At 38.3% G+C, this 27,328-nt stretch overlaps 1 protein-coding gene across 1 annotated transcript; it reads right to left on the minus strand.

The window, feature by feature from the left end:
* Positions 1-2,633: 2,633 nt before the first annotated feature.
* LOC106151455 (SCO-spondin) lies at positions 2,634-21,385 on the minus strand. Its single transcript, XM_086995325.1, has 28 exons — positions 21,244-21,385; positions 20,672-20,821; positions 19,994-20,152; positions 19,610-19,777; positions 18,883-19,056; positions 18,312-18,476; positions 17,996-18,154; positions 17,250-17,426; positions 16,776-16,943; positions 16,375-16,539; positions 16,021-16,191; positions 15,546-15,707; positions 15,260-15,427; positions 14,651-14,815; positions 13,510-13,674; positions 12,959-13,123; positions 12,649-12,804; positions 11,953-12,117; positions 11,562-11,726; positions 10,634-10,795; positions 9,166-9,297; positions 8,599-8,769; positions 7,944-8,108; positions 7,026-7,193; positions 6,582-6,716; positions 6,095-6,195; positions 5,459-5,771; positions 2,634-5,156 (listed from the first exon to the last, which is right to left on the minus strand). The coding sequence occupies exons 1-28, from the start codon at positions 21,347-21,349 to the stop codon at positions 5,104-5,106; spliced, it is 4,473 nt and encodes a 1,490-aa protein (XP_086851451.1). The 5' UTR covers positions 21,350-21,385; the 3' UTR covers positions 2,634-5,103.
* Between the last annotated feature and the right edge of the window lie 5,943 nt (positions 21,386-27,328).

Here is a 27,328-nt window from a genome sequence, read left to right on the forward strand (position 1 = left end):
TGTCAGATTTGAACAAAGTGTTCGAAAAAAAGGCATACTTTAAGTAACCCATGTTATCAATCAAGTAGTGGCAGTTTCTTCACCGCGGGGTAAATATAGGATATCGTTATGATCTAAATATGAATGACGTGCTAGTTAAAATGCTTGTTGCAGAGAGGTGAGGACTTGACTGCTGTAACGTATTTTTCGTAAGGCACATTATTGAAATTGTGTTGAATGTGCTTTAGAATAATTAAATGTTGTCATTTATATCCCTTTCTCATGTCGAATGCGATTGCTTTGCAACAATAAGCCGATAAAGAAGTATAACAAAAGTGGAATAGGAGATTTAAGCATGCGGTTTAAACATGAACCTTGAATTTGCCATTAGTGCTCACAACAGGATGCAAGTAAACAAATACCTTAATTGGCCTCTCGAGAATATGATTTACACTTGGCGTCATTTAAAGCCAGACCAGTGGCGTTATTATATCACGGCTATACAAGGTATATGGGTTCCTACGAACTAGTATGGCTTTCCGTACCACATTGCCGTATCCTGTGTATGTCTTTAAAGCATATATCACGGTAGCTGTCATAAAATCCATAAAATTTAGATATCGACATTACTCTTCAAAATGCCCGAAATTTGACATCTTTGAATGAACGTAATATGTTTTGTGACACATATTTCAAAATATCACAGACATATCGGGTATTTTTAAGTTGCCAGTATAAAGTACTGAAACGATCAGCCAAAGAAACTAGACAAATCCGTCATTAATAAAGAGGATTCTTTAAAAGGCATTGCTTACTATTATTAAATGTATCAGTGTTTATGTCGTTTTCTGAATTCCAAAATTCATCTTTGCGAGCCATGCACAATATATATATATATATAAATGTATGTTGACGGGATCAATGTATGGGCAGAGACGACGAGGAAGACCGAAGACCAGGCTTGGAGACAACATTAAAGAAATATGTGGGATGACTATGGTAGAATTAGAGAGAAAAACGCAGGACAAGAGGACAAGGACATCAAACTTTTCGTAACTGACGATGAATTTCTCTACTCTCTCTCTCTCTCTCTCTCTCTCTCTCTATATATATATATATATATAGAGAGAGAGAGAGAGAGAGAGAGAGAGAGAGAGATTTCTCATCAGTTATGAAAGTTGAATCTTTTTGGTGTTTGACAGAGTAGAGTGAAAGAATGATATACCATCTTCGTAAATTTCCTAATACTGATCACTAGGTGACGTGGAATGATGAAAGCGAGCTACAGAGACAGGAATTCCAAATTTAGATAATAGAGGCATTTCCGAGTCTTCATACCGGTGCGGACACAAAAAAGCGATTAGATGTCGTTATTTATCCAAACAGGTAAAATGATACAATAAAAGTTAAAATATGTCAAATAAGATAAGCGTATGTACAAATTCGCGAAAAGTCAGTTTAGACTACAGGTAACTGAATCTATTTCGGTCACGTTTAGCATGATCACACTATTTTAAAGAGAGAAAGGTGCATGATAACTGATCCAAATCAGTAAATCAACAAAATTATCGTAAAGATAAGCACGGTTTTTATATAGTTTTTCTCTAAACAGTTCCTTTCACAAATTGATCAAGGAGCCGAGAACATTCATTCCCCTTCCGGGAATACGAGCACTGGCTGTCAAATTGAAAAACGAGTTTCTCAATCCATCAAGCAACACCCGGCACAGCACTTAAACATATTTAGTATCGAGTGTAGCTCAATCGGTAAAGCCTTTTCGATTTAGTTATTTTACTTCTAACTCAGACCTGCAGATTGCAGTGAAAATTGAATATTTTCATTATTGCAGAATGTTTCTTTTTCTCTCTGCTAATGACCTTTTTGACCCGATCAAGCTGATCCCCAACACCAGGTTTTGTGTCGTCATGCACTTACCAAGCATAATTGGCTGAAGATTTTGAAACAATTAATAACTTTTCTGTGATTATGTATGATTATACGGAGGGCAAAACAGTGCCTACGACTTTGATTAAGTTTTTTCTTCCAGAGAACCTCTGACCTCTAGAAGATAGAAACGAAAAGAAAACTTCGATTTCATAGTTTTGGAGATGAAATTTCAGCGACACCCTACATGTAGCTTAAGATAAATAAATAAATGTCAAGAATGCTGTTTGCGGTCCTTCTCAATAGCCACACAATGCCGTTCGAATTACATGTATATTGATAGCTGCACTGGAAAACGTGCATGTACCTGTACTTGTAACACTGCAACAGGCACAGATACAAGGATGTTCTCCAATATCGAATAGTGGTTTGTTAGACCCCATTCCCAGAGATTAGATCGATCCATCTAGATCGACCTAACTCCCTGGGGGTTCACGCTAAATAGCTGTCAGCCGAGCGGCCACGAAAGTTAATTACCCCCTTACAGCTTGTAGTAGGCGGGACGGACATTTAAGCCGGATCTGACAGTAATCTAGTGAGACTCCCCACGGGGATAGATCGATCTAAAAGCTATGGGAATACGCCCTTAGATACTGGTATTTGCCAAGGCATCCCCCTCTTAAGTTTATTAACAAGTGGCAATACAATGCCAACAGTAGAAGTGCGAGGGAACATTTCCCCGACAAATAACAATCATTCCACACAGTGCATGCATTACCACAATTCATTTATTAGCACTGAAAATATGCATGTCATTAGATTTACAGTGACCTTTAATTGGAGACCCTATTGACACCGGAGAAAATGTGCTAGTTATAATGTTTCCAAAGATGATTTTCGCTTGCTGGCTACTGCTATATTAATATTAACAGAACCTGTGAAGTATTGTGACACCTTTATACATTACTTCTGAATGATATAGAAGCACGGAAGTTAATAATGGATAAACAAATTTCAGGCCTCATAAACGAGCCTCAGGTTTGTGTGCACTGATCCCCAAAGTAACTACTCGAACTACAATTTCATAGTACAAAATTGAAATTAGTAGCCACCAGCACAACATCAAAAAACACAATCTATTTGGCCACATTTCGCCCCGATCTTGAGCTGTATATGTTTTTTTTTTCTCAACCTCAGATTAATTTCAATATGACGGAAAAGACGAGAAACGGCACGATAAAAATAATTCCTAGTCGGAAAAGGTTGACATTTCTCCTCTTTCTAATTCTTTGACAGATGAGAAAGGGTTCTTAACGTCTACACCAATGCCCACTACTAGTAGAGTGGCTGCAGCGTTATTGACAGAACTTGACGAGGAGAGTGAAGTTGCCGTGGCAGCAGAGTTACGTTCGTGCCTGCCACAAAAATTGTTGTTTGAGTCGGTAATTTAAGCATTCGTACTCACAAATCTGAGGCTCGATTTCGCAAACGGCTATTCACTCTATATAAGGTGCTGATTTTAGTGTCAGCTATCTGTGTATCGTGCATGTATGATTATGCGTTTGGCAGACGATCTATCCATCCATGCATCGTATGATTAATATTATGTATTTAGCAGACGAGGAAATATTAAGTAACCATTGTTAAGCTATTGTCATAAAAGAGGGCTTATAACCAGCATCTAATCATACTATGTGATATTAGCAAGGAAGTAGCATAAGCTTGACAATTAAATCTGCATGCAAGAACTATTAATGTCTTCAGCTTATTCTTCTGGACAGATATTTAATAGAAACACTCCAGATGCCCGAACCTCTATGAAGAACACAAAACAAGTTTTATGAGAGAATAATATTACCTCATATGCTACATAACCGAGGCCTCATATCTTCGGTTAATGACATACAGTTCTTCAGCGGTGGAATGGGTGAAGCTGGATGTTGCCGATCACGAAACCACTGCTATTTCTATGCTAATTGATAGACATTTAATGAAGGACATTGCGTTACATTTCCGTTATTTTACCGTTCATCCTAGTAGGCAATGGAAATATCTACTTTTTCCATAACTTCATTCTTCAAATAGTTCAACCACGTAAGAAAATGTTTGGGAATGCATGTTTGTTTGTTTCTGACCTTCATCTCCAAGGGTACCCCCCATCCCCCCAAAAAAAATATTTTAAAAACTGTAGTAGAAACAAAATATGTCACATCGACAGGTGCACAATATTGATATTTCCCAATATACGCAACATTTGACAATGGTCCTCCATCCATCACGCATATTATTTCAATTCCAGTGTGTACATTTGTATGATGCCTATGTGGTTAGGCCAACTTGAATTCTCGTCTACAGCATGGAAATCTCCACTTGTCATCTTGTGAAATTAAATGAAATTATAAGAGCAGTACCCTATTTGATCCCAGCTTTTGATGGCTTCCAATAAATAAAAAGGTATCCCTTGTAATTATTTTTTCTTAATGATTTGTGTTTGAATAAAGATGGCAAAAGTTATTTTTGGCAGTTGAGGTATCATATCCTTCTCATTAAACCTGTCTTGTGACATAAACCCTAAAAATAGGTATCAAAACAAGTTACAACAATTTGCGATAGGCCAAGTTTTCATTGACAAAACCGCTTTAAATGCAGTTGTTGCGCGTTCAGCAGGTGGAATAAAGTGTTGCACTGAAAAATTTGTAGGATTGTCTGTTTTCAAGCTAATGCATGGTTTCTATCGGCTGGAACTCCCGCCGTCCCAGTAAATTTATATCTTGACAAAATCCTACATGCATGAGTGTTTCGCGTGAGATATAGCAAATGGCTGTTTGTTTTTAACTTTTAACATGCACCAAAACATTGTTGCTTCACAGAAAACGTAAAAGGATTCATTGTAGATAATTCAAACAGTCATATCATTTCGATGCTCAAATCTAAAGTAAGAAGATCTGGAGTTTCTGAAACGTAGAATAGGCCTACAATAAGAACGAGGTAATTGACCATTCTTCAATCCACCCGGATAGAATAACCCATATAAATGTACGTAGGCTATATAATGCATATTTTTCAATTTTGATAGGCAGTAATGTCATAAATCGAAAGTGGTAACGTGGCTTCGAATCCTGTCTTCTGTTCAGCTCCGTTTGTGAGTGTCAGTCACATTCTAGGGTCACAGTGCTGAGGATTTTTCATCAGTGTCTCTGTTCAGGTGAACATCTGGTTTCGTGCTGTAGCTTGAGGTAACTAGACACATATCAGCGGCCCCAACTGGTAGTAGCCCTCCTCGTTGGACGCACCTACAACGTATGAGAGTAATTTTTTATCTATAGACAATATGAACAGTTTTTAAATCACAAATCAATTAATGCTACAATCATCTCACATGATCTCACTGCCACAGAAACTCACTGAAATCATGCCCATAGTTTATCTTATTAAATGTTCTTGGGTACGACCATGACCCCATGTAATGAAACTATACTTTCAATACATCATCTTCATCAATTAGCTCTTCTGATGCTCAGTCATAAAACCAATGTCAGTTTATAAAATGATAAAACGTTGACAGGCCAGGCCTACGTTGAAAAAATCCATTCACCTGTGTCTCCTGCAAATATTTTAGTTACAGGGAGATCTGGTTTGTGAGTAATGTATCCATCGTCCACCCTCCAGACGTTGTCATTGGCGTCACAGTTACACACGGTTCCAGAAACATCACACGTGTTCTTCACACCGCATGCGCACATTTTGCTATAGTGGGGAGCACCACCCCAGTACAGCATCTGCTGGTTGTGTCTATTTGTCCAATAGGTCGCCGTGAGGTTGGAGTAGGGGTTATGGATGACAGCCGACTTGCACTTCCAACTGATGAACTGCCGGCATTTTGTAGATCGGTCTACCAGCTTGGCAATCTAAAGATAAGAGTTTATTGCACTGGTTTTGCCTGCTGCATATGTTCAACACGTGTTAACGTTAGTAATTATTTTACATGGAGATCACAAAGTTATAACAAGCAAATCGCAACAAACATAATATTTGTGTTTCCTTTTGGTGCTGCAGTTTTCTTCTCCCGATAATATCATATCGCGTTAAGAACACCTTGCAACTTGGCTTTCGTTTCACTTACAAATATAGTCAGATACATGTAATAATAATCTGCTACTTTGATAAAGGCACTGCTATAATTTGTAGTTTTTTTCTATATCGTAATCACGGTGTTCACACTGGCGCCTACCTGTTTCACTTGAGCGAAGGGGGAGTACGTGATTTCAGAGCGCCACTCGCCCGCACCCTCATAGTTCGATATCCGTATTGCTTGGTTGGCCAGCCGGTGAGCTGAAAGAAATAAACATCCTTTTAGAACTCTTGAAATATTTTTAAAACAATAGTTTTTTCGTATTATTCTTAAACTTATAAGTTAAAAAAAAAATACATTCGCACTGTTTTAACCGGTATAGTCATGAACGCACGTGTTGTATAGGTTGATAAAAAAAAGTATAAAATTCAACGAAATTTAACTTTTTTCCTTTTTCATAGTATTGACTTTGGCAAATAAAAACTTGAACTTCAAAGCTTTTGTATCAATATGTGTTACACTTGCGAGTTTTGGAATTGGTGTGCGCACATCACACACAGAAACTTTGCAACTGTACATGTTTACAACAACTTTCAAATTTAAATCCAAGTGTGCATTGCTAAACTACTAGAAACGTGATGCTTACTGATTTTAGTTTCCAAATATTTCCCATCTTCAATCCTGCACTTTACGTGGAAGATATCTCCATCCTCATCTATGTCAATGGGGGCGACTGCAGTAACGGACAATCCTCGGTGAAACCACGCCGAACAACTGGTAGCTGAAGCAAAACGCCATGTACATTACGTAGGGGTTCCCAATGCAAAAGAAACTGTTGTTTAAATAACTAATATGTAGTCCCCATGAAGTTCTCTCCCATAAAGGAATAAAAGAAACACATACACGTACATGCTATTCAGAGAGAGAGGGAGAGAAAGAATCGCGTTATCGAATGTCGAGGACCGCTGACTAGCTCACTGAAATCTCACATTTGCTAAATAAATTATACTTTATTGGTGCGCAAAAATGATGCCGTCCTGGTATAAAGATGAACAGCATTAATATTTCTAATAAAACTTCTATATAGTACCTGGTTCACAGGTGAAGTTGTGACAGACTTGGAACTCGGTGTGATCGCCACCACAGGGAAGAGTGAACTTCCCGTGCGTGGTCTCGGTACACGTCCTGGAGCGATGGCGTGTCCCACCTCCGCACGTGACGCTGCACCTGCTCCATGGCTCCCATGTTTCCCAATTGCCTGAAATTAATGTCGACACTGTCATTAATAAAAAGAAATCCCAGCATTTGCTCTACCCTGCAGTATAACAAGCTGACGGCTCTTAAAGCCACCGAACCCTTTCTTTAATACACTCGAGCAAAAAAATTCGAAAACATCATTATTTTGAATAATTACAAAATAACCAAATCAGCTAAGGTAAATATTTTAACCAAACATTGATGGATAATGCACCCACCATTCATTACTTTTTTGCATACTTTAAGATTTCCCCACTACATTATATAGTTATGTAAATTATTGTAATACAATGTCGTGTTTCTGAACTTTTAGGTCAGGTTTATATAAAACCAGATGAATTATTGTGCTCGGTTTTGTGGGGTCGGTGCTTATTTCGGTTTCCTTAGCGTATCAAGAGATAGGGAAAAATCGCGACGACCTCTTTCAGATCGCTTAATTATGCTCAAGTTACAACTGTGTAAAGCACTCATTCTGGAGAAAAAGGTAAGCAGATGGATTGTTAAAGCTGTTGACATCAATGCATTCTATTGAAAACCAACACTGAAAAAATCTTTACAAAATAATGACATGCAACACATGCAACACCCTTTACCTTTACATACGGTTACCTGTGACTTCTTCGGCAAAAAGGTATTAAAATATTGCTTTGAGCACAAATACTTCTGAAATCACATGCATAAAAAGTCATTAAAACGGCTTAGTTTATGTTATCTGCAAAACATGCAAGTAAGCGATTAGTATGACACGCACCCATGCATGTCTTGTTGGCACACGTTTGATTGTCAGTGGAATCCCCAATACAATCGAGGCCACCATATAAAGGACCGGTGCACGTTCGCGTTCTTACGCGAACACCTCCGCCGCAAGTTACAGGACAATTGGACCACTGTGTCCAAGGATTCCACACGCCGTCAACTAAAAGGAAATAATTATGAAGCCCACTTTAATATAAGTGCTTGACAATGTGGCTTGGTTCAACATTATTGGTTTCGGCGATGATACATAAACCTGTCACATTTTTCCCGATATGCTATCATTTCTATCATTTCTGATAGATCTGCGGCATGTTTTATGGTTAATAGCACCTTTTTCTTTACCTGAAATAAACTCGAATCAAATCTAATCAATACACCAATTAAACATTGACATTGAGTGATCTTATAAAAGTGCACTTGCTTGATGATTAGTAAAAGCATATGTAGCGAATACATTAACATGAGCCATTGCATTCAGTGAAGTGTAAGCTGGCCAAGTGAAAATAAGTTAATTGTGGACTCTTACTCTCTTTTTTATTTGTTTTTTCTTACAAAAGCAACTTCCTCCCATGTAATACTTAAGATGAAACAATTCCCCGAGAAGCCAGAAACAAGTTCACAAATAACAGACAACCTATAAATAAACATACCAAAACAATCTGGATTTTTAGCATTGCAGATATCATTTTCAACAAAGGCGCCGACACAGGACTTTCCACCGAACAACGGTCCCTCACAAGTTCTATATCTGGACTGGGTACCATTCCCGCAAGGAACTGAACATTCCGACCAACTGCTCCATTTTGTGAAAACTCCGTCAACTGCGCGAACAAAAATGTACATGAAAAGAAATAACACAAGAAAGCGCCACAGCCACGGATAATGACTCATTTGGCTTTTTATGTGCTGCCTTTTTTCGTAAGCAAGACCAAAATATTGGCACAACAAACCCATGTTAAATCATCCCCACGAACACGTTTTGGAACATAATAAACAGAATAAGAACGAATAAGGGAAGCATTTAAATGGTGACGTGTTAATACGAGCATAACCGTCAATGCACATTATAGAAGCACATAGAAAGCGTTGGATCGACTGCCGATATTAAAATTAAATTAAAATTAATGTTAGTACAAATGCACAAATTACATCGGTTATGCTATGAAGAAAAACAAGTAATACATGTTCTCATTTTGATACTAAATTAGTCCTCCAACCTGGACAAAGGTGTATATTACAGGGACGGGTCTCTCTGTCCCTGCAGTCAGTACAGGTTGGGTCCAGCTTATATCTCCACTGACTTCCTCCACCGCACGTGGTCGAACACGTGCTCCATTCTCCTAGACCATCTGCGACAAAAATGAACAGTGCAAAAGACAGTGAATACACTTGCTTTACGGGGTTGCTACTTAATGTGAAATAATTTTCCTTGTTATTTTTGTTAGTTTTTGTATCAAAAATGTATTTCATTAAGGGATTTATACATCGAAGTCTATTTCTGAGACATTTTGGTCGGTAAGAAAAATTGGCACTAGCGTCTTAAGAAAACAACACAGCCAAAAATAATGTCAACAATGTATTGGCAGTTAGCTGCAAGTAATGATATTGAAAAAAGTGATAACCCCTTGACAGTGATATTCTACACAGTCAAAGAGCTGTTAATTACGTCTTCAATAGTGTTGGTATCCGAGGACGCTCTGGTCGATGTCTTACAGTACATTGTACAGTACATGTACATGTAGGTACCCCGGCATGTCTTTAAGGGCTATTCTGAATAATTCACAGAAAGTCGTAATATCATGGCAATCGCTTCCTGTACTTGACAATTCCGTCTCAAAAAATTAAATCAATAGCTACCTATTTCATCTTACTGCCGATGATACCTCTCGAAATACACATTCAATATTCAGCCGAATATTGAACAAAAACAGATCTAGCCTATATTTGTATTACTGAAAACCCAGGCATTAATTGCCGGAATAACCATTTCTCACATACTGACCATATTTAACGAAAGAATTCATCAATTGTGTCGATAGTGGTAATGATAATTAGGTAGAGCACATGGCTAAACATGCAGTGATACTGAAATGTATTTAAGATTCGGATTTTAAAAACTTATGAAAACCATTTACAGCACACTTGCCGAGAAACAATATTGCACATCATGTAGCAGCCCCGTATGTGTGAAATAACAGCTATGGTTAAAAACACGGTGAAGAAACAGCCATCGGTCTTAATGGAAATTTTCCTTTCATATCCTTAGATATATTATATGAATTGTAAAGAATAATGGATTCAAAATGCAATGTTTATAGGCTTAGCGCAATTATTGGGTTTATTAATTTGTTCTTTTTTATCTATTCATTCCTTACACTTTTGTTTTCCGTTCATATCCCTTATCAATCAGCTGGTTCGTGGCGAATACAGGAAACAAGAGCTGCTGGCCATTAAAGAACCTATCTAATGAACTTTGGTTGACACTACATTTTATTCAAGAAGTAATTAATCTACTGAACAAATGTTATTCCATTCTGTAACTACAAAGTCATCTAAATTTGTCATTCCACCTCATTTGCAACATGGAAATAATTAACAGCGCTGATGATTCAAAAAGGAAATTGGTATCAAGTCAGAGGAGGGCGACTAGCGGATACAAAACTATATGACAAATCTGTACTTTACCCGCGCATTCCTGTGTGTTACAAGGTTGGGTTTGATTTACAGGACCGACGCAATGTTTCCCACCATTTTCGACATAACACGATCTATTTCGCCACTGGACCCCTCCACCACAAAAAGCGGTACAATTGTTCCAGGAAGACCAAGGTCCGAAAGTGCCGTGAACTAGAGATAGAAATCATCGTTTACAGATGTTGCTCAATAAATTAATAGTATAATTTCATCAAATAATGCAAAAAGTGAATGTTTATTTGCTGCAGAGAAATGCATCACGTTCAACATTGCAAGTGAGACATCACGACAGCATATGTACATGTAACAGCTTTTTTGTTAGTAAATGTGAAGGTTGCTATATGTATATTACTAGTAGCATGTTAATCAAAGTAAGCGGTGCACAGAAGATTAAATCAAACCAAATGTGGTCATAGCATGTACCGGCTTGTCCAGCATCAACATGACAATTCCGATCATCATGTGGTTCGTTGTGGGAGCATTCTGCATCGTTTGTTTGTTTGTTTGCTTCACATGTACACCAGCAAGGTGTGTTAAGGCTGCCCTGTTGTGTTGTTCAGCAGAAATACGTTTTTATATTGCGTCGCGTTTTTTTTCTCCTACGTACACTGTTTAGATTAGGAAATCAAACCAAGTTGCGCAAACGACATAGAAAATGAAAATAGAAGCAGAGTCAAACCCACAGATGTCTATCCTGCACAGTGCAGTATATCCCCAGACTATGATCAATAACGCACTTTTTAGCATTCCCACAATATCAAAAGAGTAAGTGCTGCAGGCGGAAAACCCTAATATCTGGTGAGACAGTACAAGACGCCGCTGGAGGGACATGAAAACGTACCATAGTGTAAAGGTGGATCAAATTAATCTATTAAGCGTACTGTAGTTCAGTGAACTTAGGTAAACCAATGCCACATACCAGGGCAAGGCCGCTGGTTACAGACGTTGAACTGTTCTGTTGGGCCCACGCAATCGGTGTCCGTCCTCAGGGCCTTTGTGCAGATACGGTACCGCCTTTGCTTCCCGCCGGCACACGTCACGTTACAACTTGACCACAGTGACCACTCGCTCCAACGACCTGGCACTAAAAAATCACTTCCATGCTAGCTACTGTTTTATTTCCTTATTAGAGAATCAGGGTTTTTGCACAAAGGCCTCTTTCTTCGGACGATTTTTCATTCTGGTTTTACAAATTGCAAATAAATCCAGGGTCATTTCAAAACATTTTACGTAAAAAACGATTTTATGTTCTATTCTATTCTATGTTCAATTCTGCTAGGAAATCACTATTTCCCCGGCATTTGTTTTACCTGGACAAGGGTTTGTCTCACAAAGACGGTGTTCTAATGATTGACCTTGGCATTCGTCTCCTCTTTGAGTCGTCCCGTGACATGTTCGGGACCTGAATGCTTGACCAACACCGCACGTGGCATTGCAAGCCGACCACTCACTCCAACTGAGCCAACTGCTTTCTACTGCAAATTAATACTTTTGTCTTATTCGTTTACCATATTACATAAGTTCAAAACAATACTTCAAAAATAATCAGATCAAGAACTTGTTGCCCTTTTTTATAAAATAAACTTTTCGCCATTGTTTCTGACTGTTCTCGTCGTCTTTCCTGGTTGGATAGTTAGATGTTCACAGAAATACTTCATCAGTACTGGGCGCTGGTCATTGTTCAACAAACTGATGCAGTATTTGGGGTACATGTACCAGTAAATTGCCAATGTAAACGTGATTATGTAAGCCAATGTTGTGTACTATCTACCGGTACTTGGTGCTCGTTATGCTATTGATATATTCGATAGCCCAGTGATAGCTACTGTGTGTACTGTGAAAAGTGTACGCCCTTCTTGTGCCCTGTTAACAGACATCTTCTAGAGTTAGTTTGGCAACGTGAGGAGATTTCTAATAAATGAAGGTGGGGCACTAAACACCAACTAGAATTACAGAATTAGTTTGTTGTAGAAAATACATGAGATGTGAAGGGCGCTTAAACTTACTGGGGCAAGGATGTTCATTGCAGGTTCTGGATTCCACACTGCTAGCACAGTCGTCGCTATCACCCATTGACGTCAGCGCACAGTTCCTCACCCTGTACTGTATCCCTCCGCCACAAGAGGCATCACAACTAAACCAAGCGGTCCAGTCGTTAGCAGCTAGACAATAAATGACAACACAATAATAATAATAGCACATTATCACCTTTTGTGATGATATTACTGGTCGCTATAGAAACACAGTTCAACATAGACCTGTGTCAATCTTTGAATTACCTATAAATGTAGGTGTAGTTAGAGTAGATAACATTACCTGGGCAAGGTTCCTGGTTGCAGGACCTGCGTTCTATGTTATCAGTCGTGCAGTTGGTAAAATCTGTTCCGTTGACGTAACAATCACGGACACGCATCTGCTCCCCACCTCCGCACGAGGCAGTGCACGGAAACCAACCGGACCATCCTTGCCACATGCCATAAACTGTAAAATGAGAATAAACTTAATGAAATAAACTTATGGGATTCCATATGAAACAGTTGCTTTCTCTTTTCGTTTTTCTATTTTAAAAACGTTGACGTAGGTTTCATTTTAACGTTGCCGTCCGTTTTAGTATATACCAGTATGTCTTCTTTTATTGATGTATGTATTGTGCAATTTTACTACATTATTGGTGTTTCTGACTGTAATAAACTCTTAGATGCCACTTTGGTTTCTGAATGTCACTTTCATTAATTTACAATGGAATCTTTAATTTTCGATTTACCCAGCTCGGTATTTGCTCGGTATATACCGCAGCAGGGGATTGGCTATCAAAGACAACATTCACGTATATAAAGTCAATTACATTGTTAATCAGGACTATATACCTGGACATAGCTCTTGGTTGCAAATGTCAACATCTAGTGATTTCCCTGTACAAGTGATACCACCAGGGATTGTCCCTTCACACTGCCTCTGGCGCACGCGCACTCCTCCGCCGCATGAAACGTAACAGTCGCCCCACAGAGACCATGGTCCCCATTTTACTTTGACTGTATCAAGTGGAAGTTGTCAATAGGCAAAGTTTATATAACATTAACAAATCAATGCTTTATCAAAAGTTTTCAGTCACTTTAACAACCGATAAATTCTTAATGATACCTTTATATTATAGTGCTTTTGTAATGTTTAACCTACAGTTGTTCAAACACTTTCGAAAAATTCATGTTTGATTTTCTAAATGTGTCTTATTTTGGACACATTCTTTTATATCAGTTTGTTGTTAATCATGCAACAAAACGTCAAAATTGCGACAAGCTGTGGAAACAGACTGTACATGTAAACACATGAAGCAGTGAAAAAAGCAAAATATTATAGATACAAAAAATGTGTTACACTACTGGGCGCTGTGCCTGTTTTGATAAAGCAATCTTTGGATGTGCCATTAAAATATTGACATTGGTAAGGTGGTTTTAAAGTGGTTTTTGTGTCTGGCAGAGTCGTTCTCGACCAGGGGGGAGTATTGTGGTTTACATGCATGTTTGTTCAAAAGTTTTCCAAGGTAAAGCAGCGCAATATTTGGTAACAATTTTTGTTCAAAATACTTTTCTTTCTTGGATAAAGCACACTAGTCAACATTTATTTAAAAACTTACAAAACTTTAGGAATCACAGTTTGGTGTTGGCACAAGGTATTTCCTAAACCACCTTTTATGTTAACCATATGCGCTCAATAAAATCCAGGCATAATATACCCCAATAAGATAAAAGAAGGTGCCAATATGACGTAAATAACGCATTACCTGAAACAAACTGATACAAATCAGTCTTCACCCGATATTGGGAAAATAGGAGAACTCTAAACCGACTTTGCTAAGGAAACCGCTTACATGCGCCGACCCCTTTGGTTCAAATCTTTTTTTTTCCTTAGGCAACAACAAAGGCTATTTGCGAATAGTGTATGAACACCTGTTCGATACAGTAAATAAGAAATAGTACAATGGAAATTTGAGTAACAACAGAGTCGTACTTTCACAATCTTTCAGTTTACAATCGCGGCCAATCATCGCTGATCCGCGGCAGTTCTCGCTGCCACTTTCTCCTTCCACACACTGCCGTACTCGAAGTTGTGTTCCCGTGTCACACGTGGCGTCACAGCTAAGCCATGCAGACCACATGGCCCAGTATCCTTGGACTGAAAATATCCAATTTGTCTTGCTAAATGATATCATTTATATATAAGCAAGCAGTAACTTGGGGTGTTGAAAACAAAATACCAGAACCAGGCGAAATCCCACTGAATGGGAAGAAAAGGCTGGGGCCTACAGAAGACGTGTAAAATCCCCCTTAGTAACACTAGTTTCTTAAACTTTATTTCTTTATTTGAGGCAGATGTGAGAGGGGGTGGGGCTAAAATTACTTTATTTTCCGGAAAAATTTTTTAAAAAAATCAAAAGTATGACTGTTTGTGATATAACAAATGTATACTATGTCAAGTACATGTATCAACAAAACACATTTAAAGATATGAATTTCTGTATTAGGTTAAATACATTTTGCTATAACATAAACCATACTGTGGTTTGGATGCACCAGGTTTTTTTTTTTACTCAAAACGATCAAAAAAAGATAATTGTACTTGGGCACATGCGTGTGTTACACTCCCGGTATTGTATTCGGTCTTCGGTACAGTTGTTGAAGGTGCCCTCAATGGCGCAGTTTCTGACACGGAACTGCCTGCCTCCGTCACAGGTCGCCGAGCACTCGAACCATCTCGACCAATCAACGCTCTCCCAAACGCCGGCCACTGTGCAAAAAAATTTTAGACATTAACAACTTAATCAATATTTTAAACAAATTTATACTACTAAATATAAAGTACCAACAACCTTAGTTATTTAGAGTATAAACTGTCTTCAACGTACCAGGACATGGATGAGTGTTGCAATAACGAAATTCAGTGGCCCTTCCCGTCTTCCTGTCACACCCCTCACTGTCTTCGCCCGGAATGCATTTCCGCACTCGAAACTGCGCCCCACGCCCGCAAGTCTTGTCACACTTGAACCAGTGCGACCATTCTCCGGGGCCTGTGAAAGTGACAGATGTACAGAATATCAAATTGAGCAATTGCTTACTGAATCGGTGGTTTCCACAAAGTGCATTACTGAACGGCGTTACATTAGTCAAAATCTTATTATTTTCACGCTAATTTGCACCTACACCTAATATTAGCTTTAATACACCCTGCGTTATCATGAAATATTTCACATATAATCACTAATGGGCACAAATAGTTGTTTCTTTCTGTTAATTTAATGCTACTTTATTTTGGTTAAAGGTTACAATTGCTATATTAGATTTCATCTAAAATACATAAAAAAAAGATTGCCATCTCATTACCAGGACACGGAACCCTGTTGCAGATACGTTCCTCTTTGGCCTTCCCTTCACACGCAGAGCCATTGCCACTGACAGGCATCACACACTGCCTATAGCGACTTTGCCACCCATCATCTCCACAGCTGCTGGTACAGCCGTCCCAAGCCGACCAATCACTCCAGAAAGGCTCCACTGATATCAAACAAAGAGTTTCTTGAAACACTTATTGTTTTTAAAAATATTTTTAGAAAAGGGTTTTTAAACAAAGCAAACCTACATGTACCGGTATATAAGTGACAGCAATTTTGTAAAATTACGTCTTAATCTACACTGCTGCATGTTATTAATTCTTGCATTGTTTAAAGTAATACGCACCGTCGCAGGCTATCTGTGCACAGGGTTTTGTCTCTACACTTTTTCCGAAACAGTTTTCACCGCCTATCGTGCCAGGAGAACAAAGGCGCATGCGCACGTGAAACCCTTTGCCACATGAAACATCACATGGTAACCAGTCGTTCCACGGTCTCCAAAATCCATCCACTTAAAAATATATCTTAATATTAGACTACAATATAGATAACGTTCAAACAATGGTCTAAGAGTCATCTCTGTCAGTGAGTTATGACTAATGTTCCGGTTAGCTTATTCACTAAAATAAAATATACTTGTGCTTATTAATATTAAATTGACTATCACTGGAAATGGTACCAATTCCCCCTTGGGACTTTATATGTAATATATATCATCTAAGAAAACTGCAATCTGACATAAATTACCTGGACACGTTTCGGGGTTACAAACACGGTTCTGGATTCGGCCTTCGGTGCAATTGTTTCCATTGGCACCTATGGTACAGTCTCGAACTCTGAACTGGTTCCCACCGCCACAACTGAGGCTGCAAGGAAACCAATTAGACCAGTCCTGGCCCTTCCAAGTTCCCAAAACTGTAGAGGATAGGAGAAACATTTATCTTATAAAACATGTACATTCTAAGGATATTGTTGCCCATTGCATATTTTCTTCACTTCAAGGTTTAATATGTGAAATTGTATTAATAGCTATGTTCCATTGATTAGGGTTTCACTTTGTCTTTTCCCGAAAGAGTTAGACTTTCGGTTCAAACAAGGGAACCAGATCGCCCTCTAGGATAATAACGCCAACCCTAAAATTTCCTCTTGAAAATTAGGTTATTCCCTACCAAACATTCTCTACGGCTTTATTTGAAGCCAAACTGAACAATCTTTACTCACTTGGACAAGGTTGCGTGTTGCAGGCCTTGAACTGGTGCGCGTATCCTCCAGATCCTTTCTCACACACAGTGTCATTAGCCGGGTATTCCCAGTCCTCCATGCATTTCCGAACACGATACCTTGACCCCCCACCGCAAGTGACACTGCACGCAAACCAATGAGACCAGCTTCCAGGTACTGGGTTGAAGCATGAGATTATTAAATCTATTATTGGTTTTAGCATTTTCACCACAAACGCGTTTAATTAAGCTGTTCATATTAAACTAAGTTCACACGACACCATAGAGAAGGGATGTCGTGACACTGGAAATGCATTCTTTTGTAAATTATTGTCTAGGGACTCGAGAAAGAAATTGCTTAAACAAATTCTCTGGAGATACTATTTGTTCGTTAAAATAACATGCAACGCCCAAGACACGCCTTAAAGGTTGCGTTGCTGTAAACAAGTTAAAGGGGCCTCCGGTAAAAATGCACAGCAGAAAACAATACACGACGTACTAGTAGTCCGTACAAGACCTATAGAAGGGTAATTCTTTACCATCTACCCCAATCATGTTTAAAAGCAGAATCGGTTAATTTTTTATTGCTTTTTTCAAGTGATACAATTTTGTATTTTCTATGGAAGATGCTGACAAACGCCGACATCACAATAGGCTTCTTTTCATGCACAATTTTTATTTTTAAAGCAATATTGTTTTCACTAAGTAAAATTCATTTTAGTACCTTAATGCCGTTAACATACTTACGTGGACAAGCAATATCATTACAAACTCCCTCCTCGACAGCAGATCCCACACATGGTTCTCCTTTATACCGGTCACACTCCCTGTACCTCCTGTGTCGCCCCCCTCCACAGCTGACCGTACAACGCTGCCATTCGGACCAACCCAGCCATTTGGATACATCTAAAAGATAACCATTGAAGTTGTACTAGAGTGTCATTATACAGTGCATGTACTTGTACGGTTATTTCTTGTGTTAAAAAAAATATAGCTATTCACAGGTGTGAAAGTGCATTTAGTATCACGTTGAGATTTACACTCATGGTACACATATACTTACATTGGCAAGGGGTCAGACTGCATTCCCTGGCTTCCACACCGTCTCCTTCACAATCAGTATTCCCATTCAGCCCCGGGATGCATTGCCTGATACGTATCTCCATACCAGTGCCACAAGATACGTCACAGCTGAGCCATTCCGACCACGACCGCCAGTGTGCATCCACTGGGAGAACAATAATATTTTATCTTTAAAACCACGATCCTATTATTCTTATTTTGGTTTCCCCAATCGCTTGAAAGCACCAAAGGATTACTCCCTAGTGTCGTAGGCTGTGGTGCATTTTTCAATTTTTCAAACGGGATTTTTTTTTTGGTGGGGGGGAGGTAAATTTGGGGGTAAAAGTTATTAATTAGACAAATCATAATGAAATAAATCTTTCCTTACCACTCCGCCGTATTTTTCATATTCCAAAGCAGCGTTTCAATCCTTACCTACAGTATATATGATTCAGCTGTTCCAAAGCAGCATACTCAAGAAGACATTATAGAACCACATATCTAATTAAAACCGCACTATTCCCCATTAGGATAGTAGAGTCAGGTCTAGGAGTTTTTGGGACATATCATACCTGGACAAGAAAAGTTGTTACATATCCTTGTTTCAAAATTGTCGTCGGTGCAGTTGTTCCAACCCTCAGTCTCGTCAATACTGCAGTTACGCATTCTCATTTGGGTTCCGCCGTCACAGCTCTGGCTACATGGAAACCAGCTGGACCAGTATGGACCTACCCAATGTCCTATCACTGGAATTGTACATATACACTGTACATATACTGGCACATAACAAGAGCAATCCAATAACACACCCTAAGTACATGTATATGTTTCAAAGGCATTTCATTATGGGAAAAATCACACGGCGTGGTGTTGTCAAAAACGGTTATAGAAAAAACCATTGATATTGATTTAATTATATAATTGTTTGGAAATACTTTTTAAATATCAACAATGATTGAAAACCCGTAAATACTCTATGGGAAGTGTTTATCATCGTCTTTTAATACTTTTATTCCAAAAAATAAAACAATCAAATTCACATAATTTCCTCACTCAATCAAAGTATAATTCTTATTCGACTTTTTCGATTTCCGCTAATTCATGAATTACACTTTCATTTACTTCCATAAGAAACCTTAAACATAACATTCAAAAACCATGATGTCGAACGCTAAAACAAGTAACATCACTACCAAAAGCATCAATAAGAAACACGTACCCAATTCTAATTCCCAAGTGAAAGCGATAGGGTTTTGTCCTTTTAAATGAATCCCGCGTGAACAAAAAAAATAGGCCTACCTGGACAAAGTTCAGTATTGCACTCCTTAAAGTCATATATGTACGGAGCGTTGGTATTGTCGCACCTCTCATTGTTTTGAAATCCTTCCATACATTTCCGTAAACGAAACTGAGTCCCACCGCCGCAGGTAGCGTCACAGTCAAGCCAAGAGGTCCATGTGCCAGGGACTAGAAGTACATTTTGCCTTGTCAAATTGCATCAATAATTATAATTGAAATGGCGGCGGTGCTTTCCAATAAATCATTAGATCTATGGATGTGTTAAACATAGGAAATTTTCTTTGAAGATAGATAGATAGATAGATGAAGCTTCTATTAAAAATTCTCCTCTTAAATTCAAATTTAAATTTACATTTAAAGAAGATTTTACATCTTTTCACTTACGAGGGCATGGCATTTCGTTACATGGACTTTCCTCCCATGATCGTCCGTCACATACATTATCAAATATGGCGGCAGAGCATTCCCTTGTCCTGCTTCTTGTCCCTCCTCCACAGCTGACCGAGCAGGAAGACCACGCCTCCCAGGCCAGCCAGCTTACCGCTGAAACGCAAGCTCTTCAGTAAACAAAAGAAGGCAACATCTAGTCATCTAGATGCAAAGGCATATTAGTGACAGTCTTTGATGTCTATATTCCCTGGACGCACATCAGCGTGTCCAGGGCCCCGTCACTCGAAAGCATCGCGCATTGCGACCGAGCGCAAGCGTCTCGATTTCCTAACTCGCCCATACTCACCCCATATAATACATTGTAGCCTCTATGTGATATCGCTATTCGCAATGCGCGATGCTTTCGAGATACGGGGCCCAGGTGTATTTATGTAAAACTGTCACTGTTCTAAATTATTTGTGCTCAAAAGTTGCCTGGTATACAGAAGATAGGCAGATTAAAAAAAACGTGGTGTTATCACCATTAAGGAGTGTTTTCGATGAAGACGACAACGGCAGTGACAATAAAACTAGAAACAATTCTCTCCAGAATGAAACCATAAAAAGTGAGTGAATAGAAGTAAATATTACTACATTATATATCCGTTGTATGTTGAATTTCAGCAATCTTACCCATTGCCGTTTCCTGCTGTTGCGGTCCCAGGCATGGCGTCCCACCTCGCAGAGGAGGCGGATGGTTACACTCGCGCCCCCTGGCGTACATTCCAGCTGCACATGTATAACAGGGACCCCACGCACTCCAACTGGACCAGCCTCCGTCAACTACATACACGCATTGGAACAGTAACGTTAATAAATTAAGTGACACTGACAATATCTGTATGGGCGTTATACACTCAAAAAGTATCAACTTGTCAGCACTGCATAAAAATTGGAATGATTCTGCAACAATTGCTCTATTTCAAAGCTTAGACATATCGTAAAATGAAAAAAATTCAAAAATAAAAGAATTATCACGAGGCTTACAATGAAGATATCCAACAGCTTAAATTTGTTTTTAAAAACATAAAATACCTACAGTCTGTTGACTTGTTCAGAGCAGTGGTACTCAGTGACTATAATACCCGATACCGCAAACCACTCTTTTTCGCGTTATGCGGAGCAGGCTCATGGACGTAAACACATTCAGATTCAGATTCAGATACTTTTATGCGGTTATATAATGTATTAAGAAAATGACTTACCAACACAACTAACGAACGCGGCCTTGTTCGAACTGCATGTTCGTCGTTTGATGACGTCATGTGGGCAAGACTGTAAGGTGGTTTCGTTTCCTACACAATCAACCATCGACAACCCATATGGCACTGATCTTTGAGGCCGGTTCTTTTCTTCAAAGACCACGTCTGTTAAAAGTGTATATCTTTGTCCATTTTCAGCATTAACATGCAATTGTTTTAGGAAAAACAGAGATATTCCACTTTGGGAGAAAAAAAACCTTTCCATTTGATAAAATGAAAATAAACGAAAATAATGGAATATGTCTCCAAAGTTCAATGCAAAGTATTTGCGGTATCTTTTTTTCGCAAAGTGACAACAAACTCATGACACAAACACATTTAAAGTATTTTACAAACAAAGCATAATCCCTCGTGAACTATGACCGATTGTCTACCAATATGGAGGTAAGACATCCTTCGTTTTTTTTGTCTGCAACTTATGATAGCACATATGATTGGTTATGTACTTTTTAGCAATTTGAATATAGAAAAATAAAAATAAACAATTAAAAAATATTTAAAAATGATTTTATAATCCCATCAAATGTAGTGAAAATAAATTCACAGAAAGATATTTTGATAAATACACAGGCATCCTTTACAGAATAGGGCACTGTGACTGACCAATCAGAGGCCTAGAATTCTACAAGAGATATAATAAGTCAGTATTATACATATATTACAGTCACTCATGAACTTGAAACTTTTAAACACTTTATTATACACCGCCTACAAAGAACATGCCATTAAAGTCGAGTGTTTTTTATTTCTTTTCTACTTACCCGTGCTATTACTTGCCCCGGCAAACCCCAACTGTTTACACACAACATGTGCATCAAAAATATCCCAGCCATCGGAACAAACATTCTGCCAACCGGCTTTGCCATGGTACACTTCAACTGCACCTTCCCCATATGACAGCTGATTGACCAAGCGAACTGGTGCTGAAATGGAACGCATCCGACAATTTAGTATGATGAATGGGAAATTTCAGAATCTTTTCCTTTATCGCTTAAGTATATCCAACCCAATATCTTAATGTAAATTACAATCTATAAACCCCTATTAAAGTTCTAAATTTCTTATTTTATACTATCGTTAGAGAACCCTTTTCGTTTACACAAATGTACATCACAATTCCCTATCTCCAATACAGGGTTACTCAAAAACTAGAAGCTTGGGACTAAAAACATTTTGGATTTGGTATACCTTGGTTGTTGGACGAAATATATTTAAAGCTACAAGTTCTAGACGCTTATGTGTCTTTAAGTAGGTGCACTGATCATACAGTGTTTACTATGGGCAGCGATTCAAGAAAAAAAAATTATTATACACACAGCGGGTATTAATGATGAGAAGTCACAAAGGATGATATTTTTCCTATCTCATTCCGTGAATTGCATGCTCACTGCATCATCATGATATAAAAATAATAACACATATAAAAATAATAACAGATATCCTTCTCTTAAGTGACTTTTGCTGATTTCTGGTTTATTTTCTCTTTGGTTTGTATACATGGCTAACAATAGCGTACACGCAATCCATCAATCCAAAAGAGGAATTGAAAAGGACAGAAAAAGAAGAACTGACTGTTGCATTCAGATATAAGCCTAGCTAAGCTTTTTTTAAAGACTATTATGCAAAGGGGAGTTCTTGGAATTTTTCACAACCTTACTTTAACCTTACTGCTAAATCTGCAAGTAACGAGACAAAGCTTGGGATAAGGGTCTCAGTACCAATTTTTTTGGCAACACGAAATATGCAAATATGATGTCAAACAGTTATGTGTGTAAAGAAACGCTGTCGTAAGCTTTAACGCAGGCCATGCGATCGCCTTACTAATGCATCGACTTTTATATCTAAACCAGGAAATATCCGTGTAACGAGCGAACGCGCTACGGGAATATTACCGAATCATCAGGTAATTCTAATTAGTTTTTCTTTCTTTCTTTTTTTTTTCTTTGTGAAAAATAAAACACCTTGATTGTGTACAGCGACGATTAATCAATAATTACGAGCCACACTTCAAATAAAATTATCGATGGAAGACATTAAGAATAGGATTTTGTCAGATAATGTTGAGACCACTACACAGAGTAGAGTTTCAAGTGTAACAAGGATAACCACACTTAAAACGCAATATATCATGTATCTTTGAGTGAGTTGCAACGTCAGATCAGAGTGAATCGATTTTAGGCAGTTACGAGTCTAGTTTGTTCCAGGCATAATACGGAATACATAGGTACTTTACGTTCTGCCGCACCTAGCGTAAAGAAGCGTTTGGAATCACCCTTTTTCCAGTATATGAAAATAAACATATAAATAAACTTATAAAATTGCCTTTGAATATGCTCAAAACATTTTTTCATCCTCCGGGTATGCGAAAATACAGCGATATTTGCCTACCTACGCGAAGTATAAATTTACATCTAACGAACTTCTTACGTTTGTCTGCGTATCGGTAATTTTCCCATACATTAGTGCTATACGCTAAGTGTTACAGTACCATTGATTTATTAGGAAAGAGATATGAAAACATGCCAGTAACAGATAACTTACCTGTACAGTCTATCTCCGTACAGATGGTGCTATCCTCTGAAGGGCCCAAGCACGCCGTGCTGTTTCCGGAGGGCGCACATATCCGGCTCCGTACGCTGTAACCATGCCCACACGTGGTCGACGACGTGCACATGCTCCATTCTGACCATGGTTTCCAATCTGAAGCAGATGTCATATATATATAAATATACATGTACATGTATAGGCCTATATTGTCATGACTTTATAAAAAATTGCCACTAATCATAAATATTGTCACAATCCGGCCATTCCATAGTTGGACGAATACTGGATATATCAATGTGGAACTACCTCAATGTACAACTTCAAAATCGTCCGCAAGGTACCCATTTCTAAATTGAACCTGATTAGCAGTTTCTTTAAATCAATTTTGTGATTTGCGGTACTTTAAATAAGAAGAGATTGTATCATTTACAAGATAAATCAAAACTTACGTGGACAGGCCTTGTGGTTCTCTCCACACATTTGATACTCAACATCAGGACCGTAGCAGTTGCGCACATCTGTTTCGCGTGATGTATTAGAGTTAACGCAGTAACGAGTACGCTGGCGCCACCCCTCCCCACATGATGAAGAGCACTGGGACCAGGACGCCCAGGCAGACCACACTGGCGTGGACCCTGCAAAAAAATGTTGACAAAAGTGAGAGATGAGCATGTGCCCCGAATCCGTGAAAATTTGATCTGAATTGCTTTTCCAATGGAAACCGAAAATGTTTTGTTTGAAAGAAAAACAAGTTGCAAAGGTTTTTTCAAAGGGAATCTCAATATCAACATACTTCAGACCAGTGTATACGGGACCCTGTGGGTATACATGTACGACCTCCCTGAAGACAAAAAGGAGAATTGTTACACACGAATACCTTACTTATTGGTCATATGGCAATCAACTATGCGAATTGAATTTTACTTCCACTGCGTGTGTGAGTGTGTTATTGTGTGTGTGTGTGTGTGTGTGTGTTCTAGCATTGATTGACGCACCCAAACAACTAACTGTTAGTTTGTAGATCACCTTTCATAGAACAGTCCATTCCTGTCCAACTATCAGCACATATACAAATGTGACCACGGTCGCCATCTTTTTGGGTAGTCACAAGACAGTAACCATCGTTTTTGCAAGGTTGGCCTTGACAGGGGTCTATCTTTTCCTGTTAACAACAAAAAAGAAAAATAAACAATTCATTATTTAATTTCTCTGTGGTATTGCGTGATATCTTTTGTTACAATGCGATCCACCGAGACCCTAAACGCATGCAATTTCATGGTCAAATAAACCTTGAGTTATGAAAAAAAAGAATAAAGCTATGAATAATTACCTTTTAATGGGAGAGGTGAAGATAAATTAATACTATTGTTTTGTGACGATCTATAATTGAATTACTGATGTGATTAATGTTACCTTCAGGCAACCAAAAAAATACCTGCAAACATGGTAATGTCAGACTTAAGTTCATCATCAACGACTTTGAACTCCCAGAGCGATTTTACGTTGAGGAGGTAAGTAATTCTGACATGCTTTCTCTTTTACAAACAGTACACTCAAAAAGATATGTGTGCAAAGTAACTGCATATCTTGGCTTTCTTTGCCCCATAAAATAAGATCCCGATGCTGAGTTACCGAATTTTTGTGTGGATCGTAAGCCTCACTTATTAACGGTAGTGGTGAAGATGAATTAATTACTTATTAAATTAGGGACATTCATTAAGCTCTGCCTTCGTCTCTATTGAGATTGTTCGGTGTTTCCTGATCCAGATGACTTCCTTTATTCCCATGAAAGGAGGCTTCCAGTTTTCTTCAGCTGCGTCACTAAAGGGACGGAGGGGGGGGTGGGGTGGGGGGGTGGGGGGGGGGGCAGCGCTAAATACTCTCGACTATGTGACACACCGCCACCGATGTCACTCAGCGAATGATGAAGATGGCCGAAATATCTCATGTGAGTAATTTTGCAGTTTGTGATAAAAAGAATATTATTACTAATAACAGAAGGATCTTGCTACCTTAAGCTTCATTATGTTTTGTTCATTTATTTCAACTTTTATATGAGGATAAAGTTCTTTTAATTTCATTTATTTTCTGGACCGCCAATAAAAAAAGTATGGTGCTCATCTTTTATTTTGAGTTTTTAAACCGCTAGTTTATGCTACCTTTTTTTCCTTGCAAATATTTTTTTCAGTGAAACATGGCACTTTAAAATAAGGAAATTCTTATATATTTCTCATGAAATTGACAAAAATACAACTTGATATAAAATTTTTCTTGTTTGGCATTTGTATGGGTAATTTTATCCACAGGAAAATCTTAATTTGATTAATAATGAAAATAAAATTTATTAGGAGAAAACATTATTGATACTACGGCCAAAATGCCATTGTGCAAGACAGACAGATATAGTAAAATCAGATGATAAACTGATTTATTTCAACAATTTATAAAATGATATCTTAAGTCCTTTTGCGTATTGTAAATTAAGAAATAATTTATCAGAACTATTCTTGCCACTCCCGAGGTACTTATAACTTCAATCCTGTCTTCATTTAATGCAATATATATGCTCTGTCGCCACAAAAAGCGTTTGAAAATGTCCCAAAATAATATGCTGTCTAATTATCTTACAGAGCAACTTATCTTTCCCCATTCAGATTTTAAGAGCGATAAACCGCACAAATAAAATTATCCGATGTTGACATGCCTAAAGATTAAACTTTTTAATTAGAAATGGCACTCTTTTTTGCTTGTGAAAAATAATATTTGACGCAAAAGTTCCATATAGAATACTATTATCACTGATAAATTAAATCCCTTGCAGTTCGTTCTGACGATGATCCTTGCCCTGTCGCATTATAACAGTTAAAGCAAAGAACAAGTTTTTCTACCTATAAAACAATATTCATTCACTCAATTTTTGTAATATCTTATTTATAGGTCGCGTTACGTCATTGTGTAATAAGACAAAAATACATGTTGGTGCTTGAAATTTCAGACTTACCCTTTCATGGATTGGAACTTGATTTTTCAGGTGATACGAATATCCTTTTTGCTTCACCAGATCCAATGGGAATTCGATATGTGTTGCATTGTTTAAAAAACATGTCCTCGATGCCTTATGGAAGTTGAAGGAGTGACAGCCTGGTGACACCAAACATCGCATTCTACAACTCGTGACCATGTAGACATCTTGATGCTCGGCATATGTATGGTTTTTGAATGAAACATCTTCATGTACGACGGAGATGGAGTCCCGGAATTCTAGGCTGCAGGTTTGTTTCAAAAGGAACGCAGAACCGAGGAATAAAGTTGCGACAATTTGTAAAATACGTAACCCCATTTGGTTTGACTTCCACGAAAGTTTTTCTTCCTACCACGGTGTCAAAAACCCATCTACCGAAGCCCTACAGTAATGCTTTTTTTCACATTATCTCAAGCTGGACAGTATCCATTTTAACGCGTGTCGGTTCCACTAGTAATA

The sequence above is a fragment of the Lingula anatina genome, chromosome 1 (assembly GCF_051362555.1).
Source record: "Lingula anatina isolate TDL-2025a chromosome 1, LinAna3.0, whole genome shotgun sequence".
NCBI classification, from domain to species: Eukaryota; Metazoa; Brachiopoda; class Lingulata; order Lingulida; family Lingulidae; genus Lingula; species Lingula anatina.

Coding starts and splice junctions, on each gene's coding strand:
- LOC106151455 (XM_086995325.1), bottom strand. CDS start 21,349: ATGGTTGATTGTGTAGGAAACGAAACCACCTTACAGTCTTGCCCACAT. Junction 15,708..16,020: donor CAACAGGGTTCCGTGTCCTG/GTAATGAGATGG, acceptor TCACTTTCACAG/GCCCCGGAGAATGGTCGCAC. Junction 11,727..11,952: donor TGAGACAAACCCTTGTCCAG/GTAAAACAAATG, acceptor GTGATTTTTTAG/TGCCAGGTCGTTGGAGCGAG.